Source organism: Eubalaena glacialis, chromosome 1 (assembly GCF_028564815.1).
Source record: "Eubalaena glacialis isolate mEubGla1 chromosome 1, mEubGla1.1.hap2.+ XY, whole genome shotgun sequence".
NCBI classification, from domain to species: domain Eukaryota; kingdom Metazoa; phylum Chordata; class Mammalia; order Artiodactyla; family Balaenidae; genus Eubalaena; species Eubalaena glacialis.
The window spans coordinates 66,033,615-66,055,703 of NC_083716.1; the positions used below are offsets into that span (position 1 = coordinate 66,033,615).

Consider the following 22,089-nt stretch of genomic DNA (forward strand, 5'->3'; position numbering starts at 1 on the left):
GATTTCAGGGTTGTAGTATCCCACTGCAATTCTGCGAAGAGCTTCTGAAATTGCAGAACAGGAATTCTTTGGCTAAAAATATCTAAATATTCTCTATATGTGTAATAGACTCCACAGCTGGGCTCAGAGAGTGTGAACTTTTTGTTTTACTTCTAGAAACAGTGTGACATCCTGAAAATTGTATGGGGTTGGGAGTCAGATGAACCTCCTTTCAAATTCTAGCTTTGCCAATTTTATGATTGAACTAGTTACTGAAAGATTCTGAAAAGGGTGATAATACCTATTTTGCAGACTTTTTGTGGCAATGGAGATAATGCATGTAAACCCACAAATGGCTAGTCATTGGCGTTTTATGAGTGGCTACCTGCAGAGGGATTGGCATATTCTCTCTCTATTTCTTTCTTGACTCCTACTGCAGTCCATTTTTTTTTCACAGAAATTTTTTTATTAGTGGTGATTTTGCTTTCCAGACTAGTTGATACAAACCTGCTTTTCCCAGATATAATTCTACATTTCACTGTTTAAATGAGAAAAATGTGTTCCATAATTCTACACTTATTTACTAATGACATACAATCTGTTGTCTTAAAAACATTTTAGAACCCTGCCCTATGTCAGGCACTGTGTTAAGTGCTTTTTAGCTATCTTATATAATCTGATAGCAACCTGTTATAAAGGAAGAAATGGAAGCACAGAGAAGTTGTCACTTGGTCACAACCACACAGCATGACATTCAGAATATGAATAGATATAATAAAGTTTTTGCTTAAGACTTCTACTTATTGCTTTAGTTGCCACTTTGGTTTTCAAATTAAAAAAAATTTTTTGTCACACCCTAACCAGGATCTGTTGTGTATTGTATGGATCATTGCCCTAACACAAAACACATCAAAACTTAGTGCTTTAAAATGACAAACATCTAACCTGTTATCTCATAGTTTTTGTCAGTCAAGAATTTGGAAATAGTTCAGCTGGGTGGCTCTGGCTCAGGGTCTCCCATGTGGGCTGCATCTGAAGGCATGACCCGGGCAGGAGCATTTGCTTCCGTGATGACTCACTCACATGTCTGTTGTGGCGAGGACTCAGTACCTAGCTGGCTGTTGGCAGGGGGCCTCAGTTCCTTGCCACATGGGCTTCTCTAGGGGGCTGGCTGATGCGTCCTGGGACACAATCTGCTTCCTTCAGATTGAAGGGTCCAAGAAAGAGAGCAGGAAGCCACAGTGCCTTTTATAACCTAGTCTCTGATTGCTACGATGTCACTTCTGCTTTTTTTATTCATTAAGTACTCATCACTAAGTCTAGCTCTCCCTTAACGGTAGGGGAATTAGGTGCCATCTTTTGAAGGGGGTGTCAAAGGATTTGTGGACATATTTTAAACCACCACAGGTATTCAGGTATCAGGTAACCTGATCAGTCCAGAACCCAACGTGAATATAAGGATGAAAGAAAACAAGGATTTTGAGCAGCCTTGCTCAGAATTCATGTCCTTGTATTAAACCTTGTGCATGTTATGTAATGGAATGTCTCTTATGCCCTCAGCATCTGTTATTTTTCATTAACATCTAACAGTCTTATCTGGTTTCTAAGATGCGGGAGAAAGGTACCTTCATAGTCATATAATAGGAGAGCTGATAGCTTCATTACTGTATAGGAAAGGAGAAACTTTTAAAAAATACAAGAACTATGAAAATCAGAATTTTTTTTGTTTTGTTTTTTTTTTTTTTGGCCGCACAGCGCGGCTTCAGGAAACTTAGTTCCCTGACCAGGGATCGAACCCGTGCCCCCTGCAGTGGAAGCACAGAGTCTTAACCACTGGACCACCAGGGAAGTCCCTTTAATTAATTTTTATTGGAGTATAGTTGCTTTACAGTGTTGTGTCAGGAATGTATTAGCAGATCCTTGGGGATCACTCACTGAATTATATATATATATTTTTTGAAATATAGTTGATTTACAACGTTGTGTTAGTTTCTGGTGTATGGCAAAGTGATTTAGTTATTTATACATATGCATACATATATATTCTTTTTTTTAAAATTAGTTAACTAATTAATTTTTATTTTTGGCTGCGTTGGGTCTTCCTTGCTGCGCATGGGCTTTCTCTAGTTGCAGTGAGCGGGGGCTCTAGGCACGCAGGCTTCAGTAGTTGTGGCACGTGGGCTCAGTAGTTGTGGCTCGCGGGCTCTAGAGTGCAGGCTCAGTAGTAGTGGCACACGGGCTTAGTTGCTCCGTGGCATGTGGGATCTTCCCAGACCAGGGCTCGAACCTGTGTCCCCTGCATTGGCAGGTGGATTCTTAACCACTGAGCCACCAGGGAAGTCCCTATATATTCTTTTTCATATTCTTTTCCATTATGGTTTATTACAGGATAGTGAATAGAGTTCCCTGTGCTATACAGTAGGACCTTGTTTATCTATTTTATATATAGTAGTTTGTATCTGCTAAATCCAAACTTCTAATTTATCCCCGCCCCCCTGCCCCCCCTTCCCCTTTGGTAATCATAAGTTTGTTTTCTATGTTTGTGAGTCTCTGTTTTCTAAATAAGTTCATTTCTGTCATATTTTAGATTCCACATATAAGTGATATCATATGATAGTTGTCTTTCTCTGACTTCACAGTATGGTAATCTCCATCCATTTTGCTGCATTATTATTATTTTTTTATCATGATATCCTAAGTCATTAAGGGAAAATATGTGTTTCATTTCAGTTATGAAAATACTAATTCTCTCATGAATCTTGCCCAACCCTGTTCAAAAGGATACTTTTTAAAATTCCCAGAGCCTAAAAATAACAGATCCAAAGTTCTTTCCTGCCCTCTCTCATAGGCCCTTCTACTTTATTACAGATCTTAGAACAGATTTTTACCTGTTCATGCTCTGTCCTCTCATTATATCTATAAAAGTCTAGGCTTGAAGATGCCAAACCTTAAGTATCTCTGTAGTCTCAGGAAAGAGCAGGTGGTTACATGTCATTTTGCTGTGATTTGGCTCGAAATTAAAAAGGCAGAATTTAAATGCAGAAGACTTTAAATAACCAGTGTGGACTGGTTTGGAAACTTAGAAGAGTCCTGGTCTGTAAAAAGTAAAACACTAGGAAGAATCTGCCTAAGGAGATGGCGACAATGAAGAATGGTTCCAGGATGGTTCGCGAAGGTTATTTAGGAAAAAGATTACCCAGTTGTGCAGGGTATTTTTTTTAATAGTAAATTATTATTTCTAAATAAGTTATAAATTCACATACACCATGTGTTGTTGTAATAGTACAAGAGGGTATACAGTGATAGTAAGTCCTTTCTACCCCTGCATCCCTGGTCAGTCACTACCTAGCTCCAGGGGCAACTTCTGTTATCAGTTTCTTGTATGTCCTTCCACAGAGATTTCAAATATTTACATGTGATTGTGTGTGTGATTATTTATGTTTATATATTATTTGTTATATAAATGGTAGCATACCAATGGTATATAAATATTAAATCTTGGGAGTTCCCTGGCGGCCCAGTGGTTAGGATTCAATGCTTTCACTGCCATGGACCCGGGTTCAATCCCTGGTCAAGGAACTAAGATTCTACAAGTCGGGCAGCGTGGCCAAAAAAAAAAAAAAACTTGGTGATTATTCCATATTAGTACTGATTGAGCTATCTCATTTTTAATTAAGAGTGGCAAAATGTTTCATTGTATGGATGTACAATAATTTATTTAAGAGCCCCTGGCATTTCAGTCTTTGCTTTTTTTTTTTTTTTTTTTTATTTATGGCTGTGTTGGGTCTTCGTTTCTGTGCAAGGGCTTTCTCTAGTTGTGGCAAGCGGGGGCCACTCTTCATCGCAGTGCGCGGGCCTCTCACTATCGCGGCCTCTTGTTGCGGAGCACAGGCTCCAGATGCGCAGGCTCAGCAATTGTGGCTCACGGGCCTAGTTGCTCCGCGGCATGTGGGATCTTCCCAGACCAGGGCTCGAACCCGTGTCCCCTGCATTGGCAGGCAGATTCTCAACCACTGCGCCACCAGGGAAGCCCCAGTCTTTGCTTTTATTAGCAATGCTATAATAAATACCTTTGTACATTTTAATTTTAATAGCTGTGCAGGCATATATCTGGGCTCAATACTTAGAAGTGGAATTGTCAGACCAGAGGATATTTACATTTAAACATTTTAAAAATCTTTTAAAAAAAATTTTTTTTATTGAAGTATAGTTGATTTACAATGTTGTATTATTTTCTGCTGTACAGCAAAGTGACTCAGTTATACATATATATATATATTTTTATATCCTTTTCCATTATGGTTTATCACAGGATATCAAATATAGTGCTATACAGTTGGACCTTGTTGTTTATCCATTTTATAAGAGCTTATGTCAACCTCCCACACCATCCTTCCCCCAACCCGCTCCCCTTGGCAACCACAAGTCTATTCTCTATGTCTGTGAGTTTGTTTCTGTTTCGTAGATAGGTTCATTTATGTCATAATTTAGATTCCACATATAAGCAATATCATATGGCATTTGTTTTTCTCTTTCTGATTTACCTCTCTTAGTATGATAATCTCTAGTTGCATCCATGTTGCCGCAAATGGCATTATTTCATTCTTTTTTATGGCTGAGTAGTATTCCATTGTATATATGTACCACATCTTTATCCATTCATCTGTCAATGGACATTTAGGTTGTTTTCATGTCTTGGCTATTATGAGTGGTGCTGCTATGAACATAGGGGTGTATCTTTTTGTTAAAAAATCTTTTTATCTGAAAATAATTTTAAATTTAGAGAAAAGTTGCAGGAGTAGTACAAAGAACATCCATACAGTCTTTACTCAGATTTACGTGTTGTGTGTGTGTTTTTCTAAACCTCTTGAGATTAAGTTGTATATGTGTTTTTTTGACCTTTAAATACTTAAATGTGTATTTCCTAAGAATAAGGATTTTCTCTTATGTAACCACAGAACAGTTATCAACTTCAGGAAATTTAACATTGTTATAATACTTGTGTCTGATCTACTGTCCACATTTCAGTTTTGTCCAGTAATGTTCTTTGTAGCATTTCTTTCCCTCCAGGACAGGATCCGGTCTGGGTACATTTAAAGTTTTGATATATATTGTCAAATTGCTCTATGCAGACATTGTCCTGTTTCTTTCTTCCATTCATTGTTTTCCAGTTTTGTTGAGATATCACTGACATATTGTTATATGTATTAGTTTAAGTTGTATTAGTTGTATTAGTTTAAGGTATACAACTTAATGATTTAATATGTGTGTATATTGCAGAATTCATTTTGCATTTCTGTAGGCAATATATGGGTCCTTGTTTCCCCCACGTCCTCACCTATATCATCTTTCATCCCCTGGAAGTTTTCCAGATTTCAAACAGCCTTTTTCAGACAAACACCCTTTGCCTTATGTGGGCTGATTGTGTTTCTGTAGGTCATTCGGGGCACTTTGGTGTCAGCAGTTGCTCCCTGGTTTGAGATACTTCAGCTTTGCCTTCAGCCTGAAGTTGCTTTTGTGCTCAGGACAAGCAATCTTGGCAGAGCTAGGGTTGCTAATTTTGTCTTCCCTGCTGAACTGGCTCTCCTAGAGGACTGATAGGGCTCTGCTTTCTTAGTTCTGATAAGCCAGAGGTAGCAGAAACCTAGGAAAGTAGGAGCTTATTAAATTTGGTATTAGAAATGTTACAGAGTTATTATATGGTAAATCTGTAGTGTTCTGGAGTCTCAGATTTTGATGAATATGTTATTGAATATTGTGCTATCTTCAGAAGGTGAGAAAAATGGTAAGTTGTGTTTTTTGAAAGGAGTTTGCAGATGGTTGGAGGCTATACCAGTACTCAGGTGAACTCAGGCCTGCAGGGAGAAGATTATGGCAGTAAATTATTAAAACACAGTGTAGAAGGGAGCATAGGGGTTAAGAACTTAGGTTCCCAAGCTAGAGCTGTGTGTCCTTTGGAAGTAACTTCTGAGCTTCAGTTTCCTCAGCTCTAAAGTGGGGTGACAATAATAGTATCTCATAGAGATATAATGAGGGTTGAAAGTGTTCATGTTAAGCACCTAGAATAGTACCTGGCCTAGAGTCAGCATTATATGAGTATTCACTGTTATTATCTTCATACCTTATTGAGTTCTTATCATAAGCCAAGTATTAATATTTTACATGGGCTGTTTTGCTTAATCGTCAAACTAACTGTGTGGTAGTTATCAACTCACCTTACAGATGAGGAAACTGAGGCTCAGTTATCAGTGAATTGCCCAAAGTTACACATCTAATAAAGAGTTAGGATTCAAACCTAGGTGTGATCTGACAGAAACACGTGTGCTCTTAACACCCCAGAGGAGTTATTAAGATTGTGATGCTTAAACATGCAGAAGGAGCTGGGAGAACCATCCTGGGAAGGGGACAGCAGTTTTCAAAACTTTTTGGTCTCAGGACCATGTTACACTGAAAAAATTATTGAGGACCCTAAGGAGCTTTTGTTTATGTGGGTTATATCTATAGATAATTACTGTACTAGAAATGAAAACTGAGACAATTTTAAAATGTTTATTGGTTAATTTTAAAATAACAATAACAATCCATTCCATGTTAACATAAATAACAGTCTAATGAAAAATAACTGTTTTTGAAAAAATATGTAATGAGACAAGTGGCATTGTTTTACATTTTTGCAGATGTTTTAATTTTATGACTTAATACAAGACACCTGTATATATAAAATAGATAACTAATAAGGACCTACTATACAGCACAGGGAACTCTCCTCAATACTCTGTAAGGCCTATATGGGAAAAGAATCTAAAAAGAGTAGATATATGTATATGTATAACTGATTCACTTTGCTGTACACCTGAAACTAACACAACATTGTAAATCAACTATACTCCAATAAAAAAAAAAAAAAAAGACATCTGGTTTCTTACATCTGCTTCTTCATTCTCTATATTGCTATATTGTATGTGTGTATGTGGACTCAGAAATCTCCACTGTGTACTCATGAGAAAACAAGAGCAAAAAAGGCAAATAATGTTGTAGTATTATTATGACATAGTTTTGACCTTGTGGGCACCCTGAAAAACTGAGACTAGATTCTGGTAGTCTTTGCTGACTTCTGACTTAAGAAGTTAACATTCCTATAGATTGTCCTTTGATTCGGTAAGGCTGATGTGACTTTTCTGTTCCTACAGTCTTTTTTCCTCTTACTTGTCTACTTTCCATTGCTGGGTTTCAAGAGCAACATCTTCTACGGTTTCTTTTTTATCCCAAAAGTGTAACTGAGACCTATTAGACCTGAGATGATAAGAATTGGAGCAGATCTGAAATTTGATGTCATGTCACTGTTATTTGGATTTTTTTTGTGTGGTAAAATACACATAGCATTAAAAATCACAATCTTAACCACTTTTAAGGGTACAGTTAAGTGACATTAAGTACATTGACATTGTTGTGCAAACACTACCATCATCCACCTCCAGAACTTTTTTTATCTTCCCAGACTGAAACTTTATATCCATTAAACAACTCCCCCTTCCCTCAGTCCCTGGCAGTCACCATTCTTTCTGTCTCTATGAATTTGACTATTCTAGGTACCTCACGTAAGCGGTCATGCAGTATTTCTCCTTTTGTTGTTGGCTTATTTAGTCTAATGTCCTCAAGGTTCATCTGTGTTGTAGCATGTATCAAAATTTCCTTCCTTTCCAAGGCTGAATAATATTCCATTGTATATACCAAATTTTATTTATCCATTCATTAGTTGATGGCCACTTGGGTTGCTTATTTGAATGTTTTTTTCCTTGTTTACTTTTTTCATATTTAAGCTTTCATATTTAATATCTCTTACTTTGGTAGGTACCGCCTAAATCTGAATCAGGATGAAATAAAACAAGAAGTAGAGGAGTATCTTCCTTCATTTTCTAAATGGGCTGGAGATTTCATGCATAAACATACTTCAACTGACTTCCCTCAGATGCAGCTCTCTCTGTAAGAAACCCATTTTGTTTATATGGTGTTTGTATCTTTAGACCAGGATCTTATTCAAGATGTTGAATTAAAGCTTTTTAGAGGTCAAGTTATGACAACTAGCCTTTTTATTTGCTTACTTTATAAATTACAGTCTGGAGTATAATTCTTGGACCAAAAAAATAATCTAATGGGTAGAAAATTCTATTTTCACTATAGTAAAATTTATAATTTTTGGATGTAGGTATGGTTTTTTAATAAAATCTTCAGTTTATAAATATTTGGGGGGGCTGTTCTAATTTCATATATATTTCTCTGTGTTACTATCATATATGGACTGTCTCATGTGTTGATTGCCATGGATTTGTGCTGTATGTTTATTTATTTTTATTTATTTTTAATAAATTTATTTATTTATTTATTTTTGGCTGTGTTGGGTCTTCGTTGCTGTGCGCGGGCTTTCTCTAGTTGCGGTGAGCGGGGGCTACTCTTCGTTGTGGTGTGTGGGCTTCTCATTGTCGTGGCTTCTCTTGTTGCGGAGCATGGGCTCTAGGCGCACAGGCTTCAGTAGTTGTGGCACGTGGGCTCAGTAGTTGTGGTACGCGGGCTCTAGAGCTCAGGCTCAGTAGTTGTGGCGCACGGGCTTAGTTGCTCCGCGGCATATGGGATCTTCCAGGACCAGGGCTCGAACTCGTGTCCCCTGCATTGGCAGGTGGATTCTTAACCACTGCGCCACCAGGGAAGCCCTGTGCTATATGTTTAAATAGTGTGTTTAGCCATTCAATGCTGTTTGGCATTTGGTTTTTTTTCCCCTTAAGTAGCATTGATATAAATTTGTAGGTCATCCTTTTTTTCCCCCATTATTTGCCCATTCAGCAAATATTTATTAAGTGCCTAATATGTGCCAAGTAACGTTCTAGGTGCTGGGATCACAGTAGCAAAAAAAAAAAAAAAAAAAAAGCCACTGACTTTATGGTGCTTCTGTACTACTGAACAAGTAAACAGCAGGGTGCCAGATTGTGATAAGTGCAGTGTAGAACAATGGGGAGGATAAGAAAGAGGAGTTGGAGGGACATATTATTTCCCAAGAATGGTCATGAAAGGCCTCTGTCTATAAGGTGACATTGAGCAGGAGCCTGAAGGAAGTGAAGGAGGGAGCCATGCAGCTGTTTCCAGGAAGAGCACTCCAGGTAAAAGCCCTGTGGCTAACGCACTCCTGCCAGTGTGGCTGGAGCAGAGTGAGGTGGAACAGGAGAAGCAGCTGTCCTGGGGCCTCATAAGCCTTACGGGACATGGGCTGCCATTCTGAGTCCATGACCACATGTCATCTGGCTACCATGGGAAGCCATTGCAGGGCTTGTACAGAGGGTTTTGATCTGATTTCTTTTTTTTTTTTTTTAAACAGGAAACATTTTATTTTTCTTTAAGTAGTCATAACTTCCTTTTATATCAATATTCTTATCTTTTTCTCAATATTCTCAATATTTTATCTTGTGATATTATGTGATCTGAACTTGTTTTAAGATTTGTGAATCAGAAATCTTGGGAACAGTTCTTTGCACCAGTGTGTTTTCTCAAGTTAAATGACATACTGAGCCTGGATGTGAATCCCAGTTTTGCCGCAATTTATCTGTGCAACTTTAGTCAAGTTCCTTATCCTCTCTGTGCTACTTTCTATGTTGATCTGATTTACTTTTGAAAGAATCAATCTTTTAAGACTATGTTATAGGATAGGGCAGAGGTAGAGACACCAATTTGGAGGTTCTTGCAGGAATCCAGGCAAGAGTTGGTGGCGGCTTAGACCAGAGTGAGGGTTGTGGAAGTGATGAGAATCAGCTGGATTACGGTCAGATTTTCAACGTAGAGCTGATAGGTTTTGGTGCAGGGTGTGAGGGAAAAAAAAGTCAGTGGTGATTCCAGGGGAGAAAATGTGATGAGAATGGGGTCAAGAGAGAATGGTAAAGGAGGATTTGGAGTCAGGGAGTGTAGACTGCTATATTGACAGGTTGTTCTATGAAAGGGTATGTAGAAATGGAATGGCTTATGTGGGGTTAAGAGAGCTTTGTTGTTGTTTTGAAGATGGGAGGTATAACATGTTTATATGCCAATGAGACGAATTCCATAGAGAGGGTAACATTAACACTTAGAAGAGATGGGAGGAGTCTTAGAGCTGTGTCATTGAGTAAAAGAGAGGGATTAGAGTACACAAGTGGAGGGGTGGACCTTACGGGGACAGTTATTTCTGTGCATTAAAACCTCATAACTGGACTGCTTCATCCAAGGTACTTGGAAAATTTACAACCTTTTGCATATTGCTAGAATTCTTTGAGAATTTTTTAAGTCATTTTAGAAAGTTGCTAGCAATGTTTAAATGTCCTGTGTCTGCCGGTAAGATTTTATTTATTTTATTATTATAATTATTTATAATTGAGTATATTCATAGAGTTATACAACCATCACCACAATCAGTTTGCCAATAGGACTTTGATATATCTATTTTAAAAATACTTAGTGGTTGTGCTCGTTTTGGCAGCACATACAGTAAAATTGGAACGATACAGAGAAGATTAGCATGGCCCCTGCACAAAGATGACACACAAATTTGTGAAGCATTCCATATTTTTAAAAAGAATACATATATATATGTATAACTGTATCACTTTGCTGTACACCTGAAACTTACACAACACTGTAAATCAACCATACTTCAATAAAAAAAAAAAACTTAGTGGTTAAAAAAAACCAAAGTTATCTTGCTGTTAGAATTGGGTTTATTTATCATATTCTTTGCTTCTGTTGTGGTCATAAATTTACCACCAGGTCCTTACCCTAAAAAAAATGCTAGAGTAAATTTGTTAAAGTTTCTCGTAGTGTTTTTTACAATAAATTTATAAATGCTTTGTTCTTTGTTATTTCTTTGGAGCAGATTGCTGTGTCTGGTATAGGGGGTGGATGTTGGTGCATTAGTTGTCACTGTGATAATCTGCTAACTATTTATTTATTTATTTATGGCTGTGTTGGGTCTTCGTTTCTGTGCGAGGGCTTTCTCTAGTTGTGGCAAGCGGGGGCCACTCTTCATCACGGTGCGCGGGCCTCTCACTATCGCGGCCTCTCTTGTTGCGGAGCACAGGCTCCAGATGCGCAGGCTCAGTAATTGTGGCTCACGGGCCTAGCTGCTCTGCGGCATGTGGGATCTTCCCAGACCAGGGCTCGAACCCGTGTCCCCTGCATTGGCAGGCAGATTCTCAACCACTGCACCACCAGGGAAGCCCTACTAACTGTTTATTAAGTAGTCATTCTTTTCCTGGTTCCTTGCTTTGTTTTGCAGTGTTTCTGTCATTCTGGTCTCTTGATTTTCTGTAATAATAACAAACTTAATTTTGTTTTCCATTGTTCCTAATTATTTCTTTCTCTTTTTTTTAACATTTTGCTTAGCAATATTCTTTATCTTTTTTTAAAAAATTAATTTATTTATTTGTTTTTGGCTGTGTTGGGTCTTTGTTGTTGCGCGTGGGCTTTCTCTAGTTGCGGTGAGCGGGGGCTACTCTTCATTGCGGTGCGCGGGCTTCTCATTGTTATGGCTTCTTTTGTTGCGAGCACGGGCTCTAGGCATGCAGGTTTCAGTAGTTGTGGCACGTGGGCTCAGTAGTTGTAGCTTGTGAGCTCTAGAGCTCAGGCTCAGTAGTTGTGGCGCACAGGCTTAGTTGCTCTGCGGCATGTGGGATCTTCCCGGACCAGGGCTTGAACCCGTGTCCCCTGCATTGGCAGGCGGATTCTAACCACTGCGCCACCAGGGAAGTCCCCCTAATTATTTCTTTATCCTTGTTTACCTTCCCTCCCTACCTTTCTTTCCTCCCTTATTATTTCTTTTGGAGTCATTTAAATTTGCTTGAGATTTAAAATTGTGGTGGATATCCATTTCTGTGGTTGTTTTATCTTTTTTTTTTTCTGTCTTGCCCATGGCTTGCAGGATCTTAGTTCCCCGACCAGGGATTGAACCCAGGGCCACAGCAATGAATGCGCCAAGTCCTAACCACTGGACCGCCAGAGAATTCCTTATGGTTGTTTTAGATACTAGCTTTTCTTTCACTGTTGTTTTAGCATTTTGTTTGCATGTTTTTTTCTTTTGGCTAAAATTTACTTATTGTTTTTGCAGAGTTAATAAGCTGCCATAATCGCACAGACTTATGGACTTATCTATTCAGCAAACATGTATTACATGCTGCATCTGTGCCCAGGATTGTTCTAGGTATTACAGGGAGACTAAAACCCCCCAGGAACTCATTGTATTGATGGTAGTTGAAAACGTAGAAGTGGAGGGGATTGCTGAGAGAGAACAGCAATCTGCTGAGGGCAGCAGAAGAGGCATAGAACCCTGAGAGGTAACCTTGTATAAGGACAGAGGGAGAGAGTGGAATCCATTGAAGGAGGCTTGGAGTGGACCAGCAAGGGATTTGGTAGCTTGGAAGAAGTTATCATGGAAGCCTAGGAAAGTTTGGGATTCAGAATTATCTTTGACCTGAAGGGGATTTTTGAGATTTCAGTCTTAGATTTCCAGTAAGGAAATTGAGGTCCAGTGAGGTGGTGTGACTTGTCCAGGTTTTATGTGAAAAACCGGTAGTAGAGCAGAGTCTAGAATAAGGAATTTCTTGATTTCCAGCTTGGTGTTCTCATCTCCGTAGGTTGGTGTAAGACTCTTCTTTGTTTCAGTTATTTCTGATGGGGTTTTATGTGTCTGTCTGTGAAGGAGGCGCTTCTCTGTACTTTACTTTGCATCGTTTCCCCAGCAGTCTATAGCTAGTCTTTAAAAGAAACAACAAAACTTTAGACTTTAGAGCAGAGAATGAGACCTTTAAAAGCCATTTAAGGACAGAACCTTTCTCTCCCATAAGTAGTAAATGTGTATTTTCTTAATCTTCATGACCTCTTATATTCTCTATCAGGTGACTCTCAAAAGAGTTTTACAAAAAAAAAAAAAAAAAAAAAAAGAGTTTTACAGCATTATGTTGATAAAAAGCATAGAAGTTAAATTGAAGTACCTGTCATTTGTTCTACAGATCTAAGTCTAAAACCACATTACTTCTTTTTCTAGGGGAAAGAATTTTAATAGTAATGTTAAAAGTTTTATTACCTATCTTCTAAGTATACATCTGACATATTTAATAAAGTTGGCTTTATTTCATATAAGTATATTTAAATACATGTCATGATCAGATAACATCCATCAGAGAAAACAGATTAATATTTAAGAAATTTCTGATAAGTTGTGGCTTCCCTGAATTCCTCTATTGTCCTCTTCAAAGATTGCAGAAGTATACGTATATTCCTGGAGATTATATTTGAAGCATCCTGAAAAAGTTTTTTAAAAATTGCCAAAGATAGCATTCTTCTTCTTAGAAAATATTCTCATTTGTTAAGAAATAGCTGCTGATCTAAATAACATGAAATTAGTAAAACAAGTCATCTAAATCATGTATTCTGACAGCCAGAATTCTTATACTTTTTGAATCTTGATTTTTATATGGTATAAAATGTTTTATTACTAGAAAATTTATCCTTTTCATTTAAGATTTACATTACATTTAGTATTTTATATGGCTTTGAGTATAAAATAGGATTAATAAATAAAAGACTGTTCCTATCTGACCTTTCTTCTGCAGTATAACTTACTGCTTTGAAAATGAGTAAATCTTAGATAAGAGAAGTGCAAGAGGCTTTAAAAGTTATTTTCATCTCTTCTAATTCCTTTGACATTCATAAATTCCTTTTTTCCTCCTTCCTGTGCTCTTGGCTTATTTAACAGGTAAGATACTAAAATCAGAACCTCTTTTGTAATATAAAGCAACATTGTTGAGTACTTAGTTTTAAATATTGAGAGTGGCAGAGATGGATTCATTTAATGATTAAGTAAAGGATACAATGAGTAAGTGCAGGAGCACCTGAGCTTCTCTGAGGGTTGTCGTGGGGTTGGGGGTAGGGATGAAGCGCTGGGTGATCAGGGCCCACACAGCATAGATAGTGGGAAGAGACAGCTCGTTCTTACTCAGGTTAATATGGTGTTACATGGAGAAACACATCCCTTGTTACCGAGGGTGCAACCACGTGCAAGCCATTATATGTTAATCTGTGTAATAATTGTACATCAGAATATTCAGACTGTCATAGTGGCTCCATCAGTCCAAGGGGTGAGACTTTTGCAGTAATATAGACAGACTTGAGGAAATAAAGGCCTGAGTTAGGAAGATTATTGTGGGAATGAACTGAAAGGGACAGACGATAAATATTAAGAAAATTTAAATTATATGAGTTAGCAGCCACAAAAAGGAATGAAATTGGGTCATTTGTAGAGACGTGGATGGACCTAGAGAGTGTCATACAGAGTGAAGTAAGTCAGAAAGAGAAAAACAAATATCGTATAGTAACGCATATATGTGGAATTTAGAAAAATGGTACAGATGATCTTATATGCAAAGCAGAAATAGAGCCACAGACGTAGAGAAGAAATGTATGGACACCAAGGGGGAAAGGGGTGGGGTGGGAGGAATTGGGAGACTGGAATTAACACATATACATTGTTCATACTGTGTATAAAATAGACAACTGATGGGAACATACTGTATAGCACAGGGAACTCCACCTAATGCACTGTGGTAACCTAAATGGGAAGGAAGTCCAAAAGGGAGGGGATATCTGTATGTATATGGCTGATTCATTTTGTTGTGCAGTGGAGGCTAACACAGCATTGTAAAGCAACGATACTCCAGTAAAAATTAATAATAAATAAATAAATAAATTATGAGTTAGAACTGATAGGATTCAAACTTGACTGTGCATCAGAATCACTTGGAGAGTTTGTTAAACAAATTCTGGGCCTCACCTGTTGGTCTGGAATGGGGCCTGAGAATTTGCATTTATGGCAGATTCCCTGGGTGGTACTGATGCTACTCATCCAGGAAGCATACTTTGAGAATCACTGCCATAAATGTCTTAGACTCTTTTCCCATCCCCACATTCCGTGCGTGCAGTAGAGAGTCAATGCCAGCATATAAGAAATGAGCTAAGTGTTCTAATTCAATTCAATTAAATATTTTAGTTAAATATTTCTAATTAATTAAATATTTTTGTGTTTTGTTTTTTAGGCCAAGTGATGGTAGTAACGGTAATTCAACATGTAATATCGAAGTTATAAACTCACTGGATATTGAAGAAAGCATTTGGTCTCCTAGGTTTGGATTGAAGGGCAAAATAGATGTTACAGTTGGCGTGAAGATACATCGAGGATGTAGAACGAAATATAAGATAATGCCACTGGAACTTAAAACTGGCAAAGAATCAAATTCTATTGAACACCGTAGTCAGGTATAAATATTAATAAGAAAATTATGAGTGTGTAATAATTTAAATTTTTTTAATATGTTTGAAAAGTAGTTGCTTTATATATTTTGATTTAATTCAGGTAATTTTTAATTTAACCCAGCATTTCCTAAACCTATTTACCACAGAGCTACTGTTTTCATGTAACATCTACATAGGATACTCTTTAGGAAACAGCAGTGTAAATTTATTCTTTTACTTCTGACCTTTAATCCGATTATGTTGATTTTTTTTTTAAAGGTCCCATTGTTCTTTTAAAAAAAAAAAATTATTTATTTATTTTGGCTGCGCCGGGTCTTAGTTGCGGCACGTGGGATCTTCATTGCAGCATGTTTAGTTGCGGCATGCGGGCTTCCTAGTTGTGGCATACATGTGGCATCTAGTTCCCCGACCAGGGATTGAACCTGGGCCCCCTTTGTTGGGAGCGCGGAGTCTTACCCACTGGACCACCAGGGAAGTCCCAATATATTGATTTTTATTTAAAATGAAATATAGAACTGTATCTTACCATTAAGTTAAATTCAAGTTTTCTTCATCATCTTCTCCTTGGTAAATATGTCTTCTGTTGTCCTTCAAAATGACCTGAAATTTATATTAATTATAGTGAGTTAACAAATCAAAGTAATTAACATAAAGTTCTATTTTTTCTAATTATTTCCATTCCCTCTGCCAACCTCCACATTGGCAGTCTATGGTATGTTCTAGACACTTTTATTATTTTTTTTAATTTATTTTATTTTATTTTGGCTGTACCCGTGGCACGTGGGATCTTAGTTCCCACACCAGGGCTCGAACCCGAGCCCCCTGCAGTGGAAGCGTGGAGTCTTAACCACTGGACCATGAGGGAAGTCCCCTGGACACTTTTAAATAAGCAAAGATAAAACTAAAAGTAGTAACATTATTGTATTTTTATGGTATAATAAGTATTAAAGGAATAAATAATATAACAAATAACATAGCATTTGTAATATAACTTAAATTTCCTTTTGCCCATGGAATTTCACACTTTATTTCAGCAGATTTTATGTAAAATAGGTTCAGATTCAAAGTACTGAATCGTATAATCAGGGATTAACAAGATCTTCCCTTATTAAATCTTTCTTGCCATTTTTAATTGTGTACCAAACACCAAAGGTTCTCAAAAAAGCTTTTCCATTTGGGAATGAAAAATAGGGTAACCTTGTTGTTTCACCTATCATTGGGTTTTACAGATACTGGAGGTAGAGGAAAAATTAGGCTTCCCCTATCAGAAGACTTGAATTTTTCACTTTGGTAAAACAGAAATGGCTGAAATTATGAACAAAGACTTGGCTAGATTAAAGCCTTCTTGAGAAAGGAAAATCATGCCTAGATACAAGAAAAGCTATTTTTTTAATTTTTTATTTTATTTATTTATTTTTGGCTGCGTTGGGTCTTCATTGCTGCGCGCGGGCTTTCTCTAGTTGCGTCGACAGGCTTCTCATTGCAGTGGCTTCTCTTGTTGTGGAGCACGGGCTCTAGGCACGCAGGCTTCAGTAGTTGTGGTGCATGGGCTCAGTAGCTGTGGCTCGCGGGCCCTAGAGTGCAGGCTCAGTAGTTGTAGTGCCCGGGCTTAGTTGCTCTGCAGCATGTGGGATCTTCCCAGACCAGGGCTCGAACGCATGTCCCCTGAATTGGCAGGCAGATTCTTAACCGCTGCACCACCAGGGAAGCCCAAGAAAAGCCATTTTTGAAGTCAAAGATTTGAAGAAATGTGTTTTGTGTACATGAGGCTGAAAATTTTTACTTGTGTTTTTAAGGACAAGTTTGTTTGAAATCACTTCTGAGTGCTAAAAGGAAGAGAAATACAAAAGCATTTCAGCATCTAAAGTGGTCTAGATTTAAAGACCTTTCTTCTAAGGCCACTGCTTTAAATTGTAGTGCCTTCAAGGCAAAGAATATTACTGTATTTAATTTTGTTCAGTTGGAACTTTTATCTTTTCAAGAAGAAAAGCTGCAAGAAGAACTTTTAAGAATACAGTGGTGTTTATCATATTTAAAAACAGGAAAAATGATTTGGACAAGGCTCAAACAAATATATTGGAGTGCATATTGCATATTCATTGTGCAAGAAACAAGGAGACATTGAAAGAATAATTATAGTCATTCATTGAGATATATAGATAGATAGATAGATATTGTGGATGAGGAAAGACATAAATTTCCCCTTTTAGGAAATTTTTTTTTTTTTTTTTGCTTCAAATTAAAACTTTAATGAATATAATTACTAGTGCATAAGCAAAAGAATATTAAATCCAGGTATAATTTTTCATTAAAGGTTTTAAATCACTCCCTTTTTTTGTTATGTATATATATATATTTTAACGTCTTTATTGGAGTATAATTGCTTTACATTGTTGTGTTAGTTTCTGCTGTATAACATAGTGAATCAGCTATATGTATACATATACCTTTTAGGAGATTTGACTTCTCACTTTGGTAATACAGAAAAAGCTTATGTTATAAACTAACTTCAGTTAAGGAAGATTTTTATTTTATAAATGGATTGTGTTCTAAAAATTCATTTCTAAGTCAGTAATGTGACATTAGAAACATTTTCTTGTTTGTTTTTTTTTTTGGCTGCGCTGTGTGGCATGTGGGATCTCTGTTCCCTGATCAGGGATCAAACCGGTGCCCCTTGCATTGGGAGTGTGGAGTCTTAACCAGTGGACCACCAGGGAAGTCCCCCTGAAACACATTTTTCTAAAGGAAAAATATTATATGGAGCTGTGATCTCTAAACCAGCTCACAGAAACCTATTTCACTTGTGATATAGTTGGATTATAACAGTGTTGTAAAATTTCAGTCTGTCTTCCTTTTATCATAATATGAAGGGAATTTCATTTCAGATATTTTTTCCTTTTAATAAGTCCCAGAAGCAGACTCCTCTTCCTTCTGCCTCAGTTCCCGTGAAGGGAAAAACTTAACATAGATGGACCATTAGTTTGGGTTGACTTTCTTGGTCCACAGCCCCAAGGCTCCACCCTGTCATTTATGAGTTCATTTTAATTTTTAAAAGTTTTATTTGGTTACTTATGCTGTATCAGGCAACACAAATGGAGTGCTTATAAGAAGACATCCCAACACATGCTACATAGGCTCAAATGTTTCTGCTAAGGTGTTTCCATGAACTAAAGGAGCTACTTCTAACTTGTCTTAGATGGTTTCTCTGAAGAGCGCCACATAAACTTAAAGCACTTAATGCTCCCTCCTGCTCTGGAAAAAAAACAGTAAACTGTTAGTAGAGTTAGTCTTATTTAGTTGTCACAGTAACTATGACATAAATAATATGCATTTTAGTGTTTAATCCACTTATTTTAAACAGGGAAAATAGTGTCTGAAGACAACTTCAAAATGTAAAACATAGCTTGATTAGTTTCCCTCTTTAACTTATTGGAGATTATTTACCGTCTAAGAAAAATTCTAAATATTTCTTTTTTGTCTGTGTAAAACTGAGAAGCATATACTATGTTTTGTGGAAATTAAATATTTGACTTTGAATTTATTGTATTACCTTTACTAAATTTGGATCATGTTATTTTCAAAATGGAAATAGCTTGATTCACCTTTTGATTTTAAAATTACAATATGTATTGATTGAAAAACATGTATGGAAATACAGAAAGTTAAAGTTTTATTTGATGAAATATACCATGTTTTCACAGCTTGTTTTGTACACACTGCTAAGCCAAGAGAGGAGAGCTGATCCAGAGGCTGGCCTGCTCCTCTACCTGAAGACTGGCCAGATGTATCCTGTACCTGCCAACCATCTCGATAAAAGAGGTTGAGCTGTTTTCTCTCAATTTTACTTCTCTGGGTTTTGTTGGTTGGTTTTTTCCTTCAATTTTTGGTGACACACATTGATACCTGACAATCACTCACTGCCATTGCTAGGCCTAAACAGGTTGTAATTGGTAAGTTGTGGTACTTTTTTAAAAAAAAGAATTTTAGGGAACTCCCTGATAGTCTAGTGGTTAGAACTCCCCGCTTGCACTGCTGAGGCCCTGGGTTCAATCCCTCGTCGGGGAACTGGGATCCTGCAAGCCGTGCGGCATGGCCAAAAAAATAAAAAGGAATTTGAACAATATACTGTATAGTTGAAAACACTATTAACCTTTTTACTATATAAGTTCATTTAGGTCATATTTTAGATTCCATAATAAGTGATATCATATGGTATTGGTCTTTCTCTGTCTGACTCACTTCACTTAGTATGATAATTTCTAGGTCCATCCATGTTGCTGCGAATGGCATTATTTCATTCTTTTTTTACGGCTGAGTAGTATTCGATGTGTGTGTGTGTGTATCACATCTTCTTTAATTTTATTTATTTTATTTTTGGCTGTGTTGGGTCTTCGTTGCTGTGCGTGGGCTTTTCTCTGGTTGTGGCGAGCGGGGGCTACTCTTCGTTGTGGTGCACGGGCTTCTCATTGCGGTGGCTTCTCTTGTTGTGGAGCATGGGCTCTAGGCACGTGGGCTTCAGTAGTTGTGGCACACAGGCTCAGTAGTTGTGGCTTGTGGGCTCTAGAGTGCAGGCTCAGTAGTTGTGGCACACGGGCTTAGTTGCTCTGTGGCATGTGGGATTTTCCCGGACCAGGGTGTCCCGTGCATTGGCAGGCGGATTCTTAACCACTGCGCCACCAGGGAAGCCCCGCATCTTCTTTATGTAGTCATCTGTCAGTGGACATTTAGTTTGGGATTAGCAGATGCAAAGTATTATATATAGAATGGATAAACAATAAGGTCCTACTGTATGGCACAGGGAACTATATTCAGTATCCTGTGATAAACCATAATGGAAAAGAATATGAAAAATAATGTATATATATATGTATAACTGAATCATTTTGCTGTACAGTGGAAATTAACACAACATTGTAAATCAACTATACATTAAAAAAATAAATTAAAAATATTTTACTATATAAAACTTTATTTTAAACGTGCTGTCTTACATTCAAGACACTCTGGATAGCTGTATTTGTCCTTAGCATTCAGCCAATAAAACACCAGCTTCACAATATTTACTACTTATGAGATTCATGGTTGTTCAAAGAACTTATCAAGTGAACAAAAATTGAAGGAAATATACCAAAATGTTATCAGTGGTTATTTTAGTATAGTGGGAAATATGAATGTTGTTCTTTCCTTTTTTATGTTTTTGAATCTAAAAGTTATATATAATGGAAAAGATGTATAATAAACTTTACTTAATTCTTTAAAAACACCCATCCTTTTTTCCCTTATAGAATTATTAAGGCTAAGAAACCAGATGGCATTCTCTTTGTTTCATCGTATTAACAAATCTGCTACTGGAGAGGAGAAGACAAAGCTTGCTCCTTTGCCACAAATAATTGAGGAACAGCAAACCTGTAAATATTGTTCACAGATGGGCAACTGTGCTCTTTATAGCAGGTAAACACACTGTCTTCCAAAAGTATTAATTCCAGTTAAGTAAGTATTCAACTCAGAATGATTTAACATTGTTGGCTGGTCTGGCATTGATGGTTTCATTTTGGTTATTTAAAACAAAGGGAATAGAAAAAAAAAAAACAAGCACAGCTAGTTCATATTATATAACAAGCCTATTTCCTTGGAGAAATAGAATGCTTTTAAAACTTTTTCCAAAAGTGAGTATTTTAATCTTGCTGCATATAGTTTCTGGGGAAATGAAATAATTGTAGAACTTACGGAACCTATTTAAGAAAGATGTAGTATAGGCATTGTGAATACAGCTTTTCTTAAATGATATTTCAAGAAATCTTCCCTTTCCTAGTTGATGTTTTAATTTCAAACCTTTTGTAGTTCAAAATAGGGAAATTTGTTCTTCCAGACACTTTGATATGATTCAGTAGACTTGTCTTATTTATATATGTCTATTTTTCTACATATGGGAAGTTTATTAGCTGTCTTGTGAGCAATCATATGTATTTAACACCTTCGTAGCCAGTGAGAGTTTTGGAGGAAACAAGAAGGTAGTTCAGACTAGGAAACAAGATCAAATCAGAACCAAAGTTCTAAATCAGCCTGAAAATTCACATAAAGGAGTTTTAAAAGTACAGTTGACCCTTGAACAACACTGGGGTTGGGGGTGGCAACCCTCCCTGCAGTTGAAAATCTTAGTATAACTTATAGGTGGTCCTCCATATACAAGGTTCCTCCACATTCCTGTATTTAGCCAACCTCAGATCATTTAGTACTGTAGTATTTACTATTGAAAAAAGTCCACGTATAAGTGGACCCATAGAGTTCAGTCCCGTGTTGTTCAAGGGTCAACTGTATTGTATCAAGAGATCTCTTAATGGCAGAGACCGTGAACTGTGGGAAATCTGGGACTATAGTACAAGCACATATTTTTGAACTCTTAAGTTTTACTCTCCATGTTTTGTATGCTATCCTATAATGTATTTGTTTCTGTATAAAAATTCAAAATTAATATTAAGCAAAATTGATACTCCACATGGTTCTCCATGTTTTTATGTTGACTTTCTTAATGGCACAGAGCTGGATGTACAAATATTGTGATTTTGAGAAATGCAGTCCTACAAAAAGCCGAAACTTGCTACATATAGGAATGAAGACTGGACTATAATGAAACGTCAGCACTTGTTGGGGGAACAGTCATTCAAGGCAAAATAATGCAGTATTGAGTTCCTAGTGCATTTTGTTTTGTAAAAAGCCATTTGGCTTATGAAATGTTGAAATGACTTTTAAACAAAATTAGGGGCTGTGGTTATAAGTTATGATTATCATATA

The 22,089-nt window shown here is 37.1% G+C and overlaps 1 protein-coding gene and 1 non-coding gene across 2 annotated transcripts in view; both read left to right on the forward strand.

Moving 5' to 3' along the window:
* Positions 1–22,089, forward strand: part of LOC133096167 (DNA replication ATP-dependent helicase/nuclease DNA2) — an 89,115-nt gene that overhangs the window by 47,926 nt on the left and 19,100 nt on the right. The window contains exons 12-15 of the mRNA XM_061197652.1: positions 7,831–7,962; positions 15,081–15,300; positions 18,999–19,116; positions 20,583–20,748. Of these exons, the coding sequence (XP_061053635.1) occupies positions 7,831–7,962; positions 15,081–15,300; positions 18,999–19,116; positions 20,583–20,748 (636 nt within the window). The remainder of the gene's footprint in view (positions 1–7,830; positions 7,963–15,080; positions 15,301–18,998; positions 19,117–20,582; positions 20,749–22,089) is intronic.
* Positions 10,459–10,565, forward strand: LOC133078836 (U6 spliceosomal RNA). Its single transcript, XR_009697954.1, has one exon. It is a non-coding gene; the product is annotated as a U6 spliceosomal RNA (small nuclear RNA).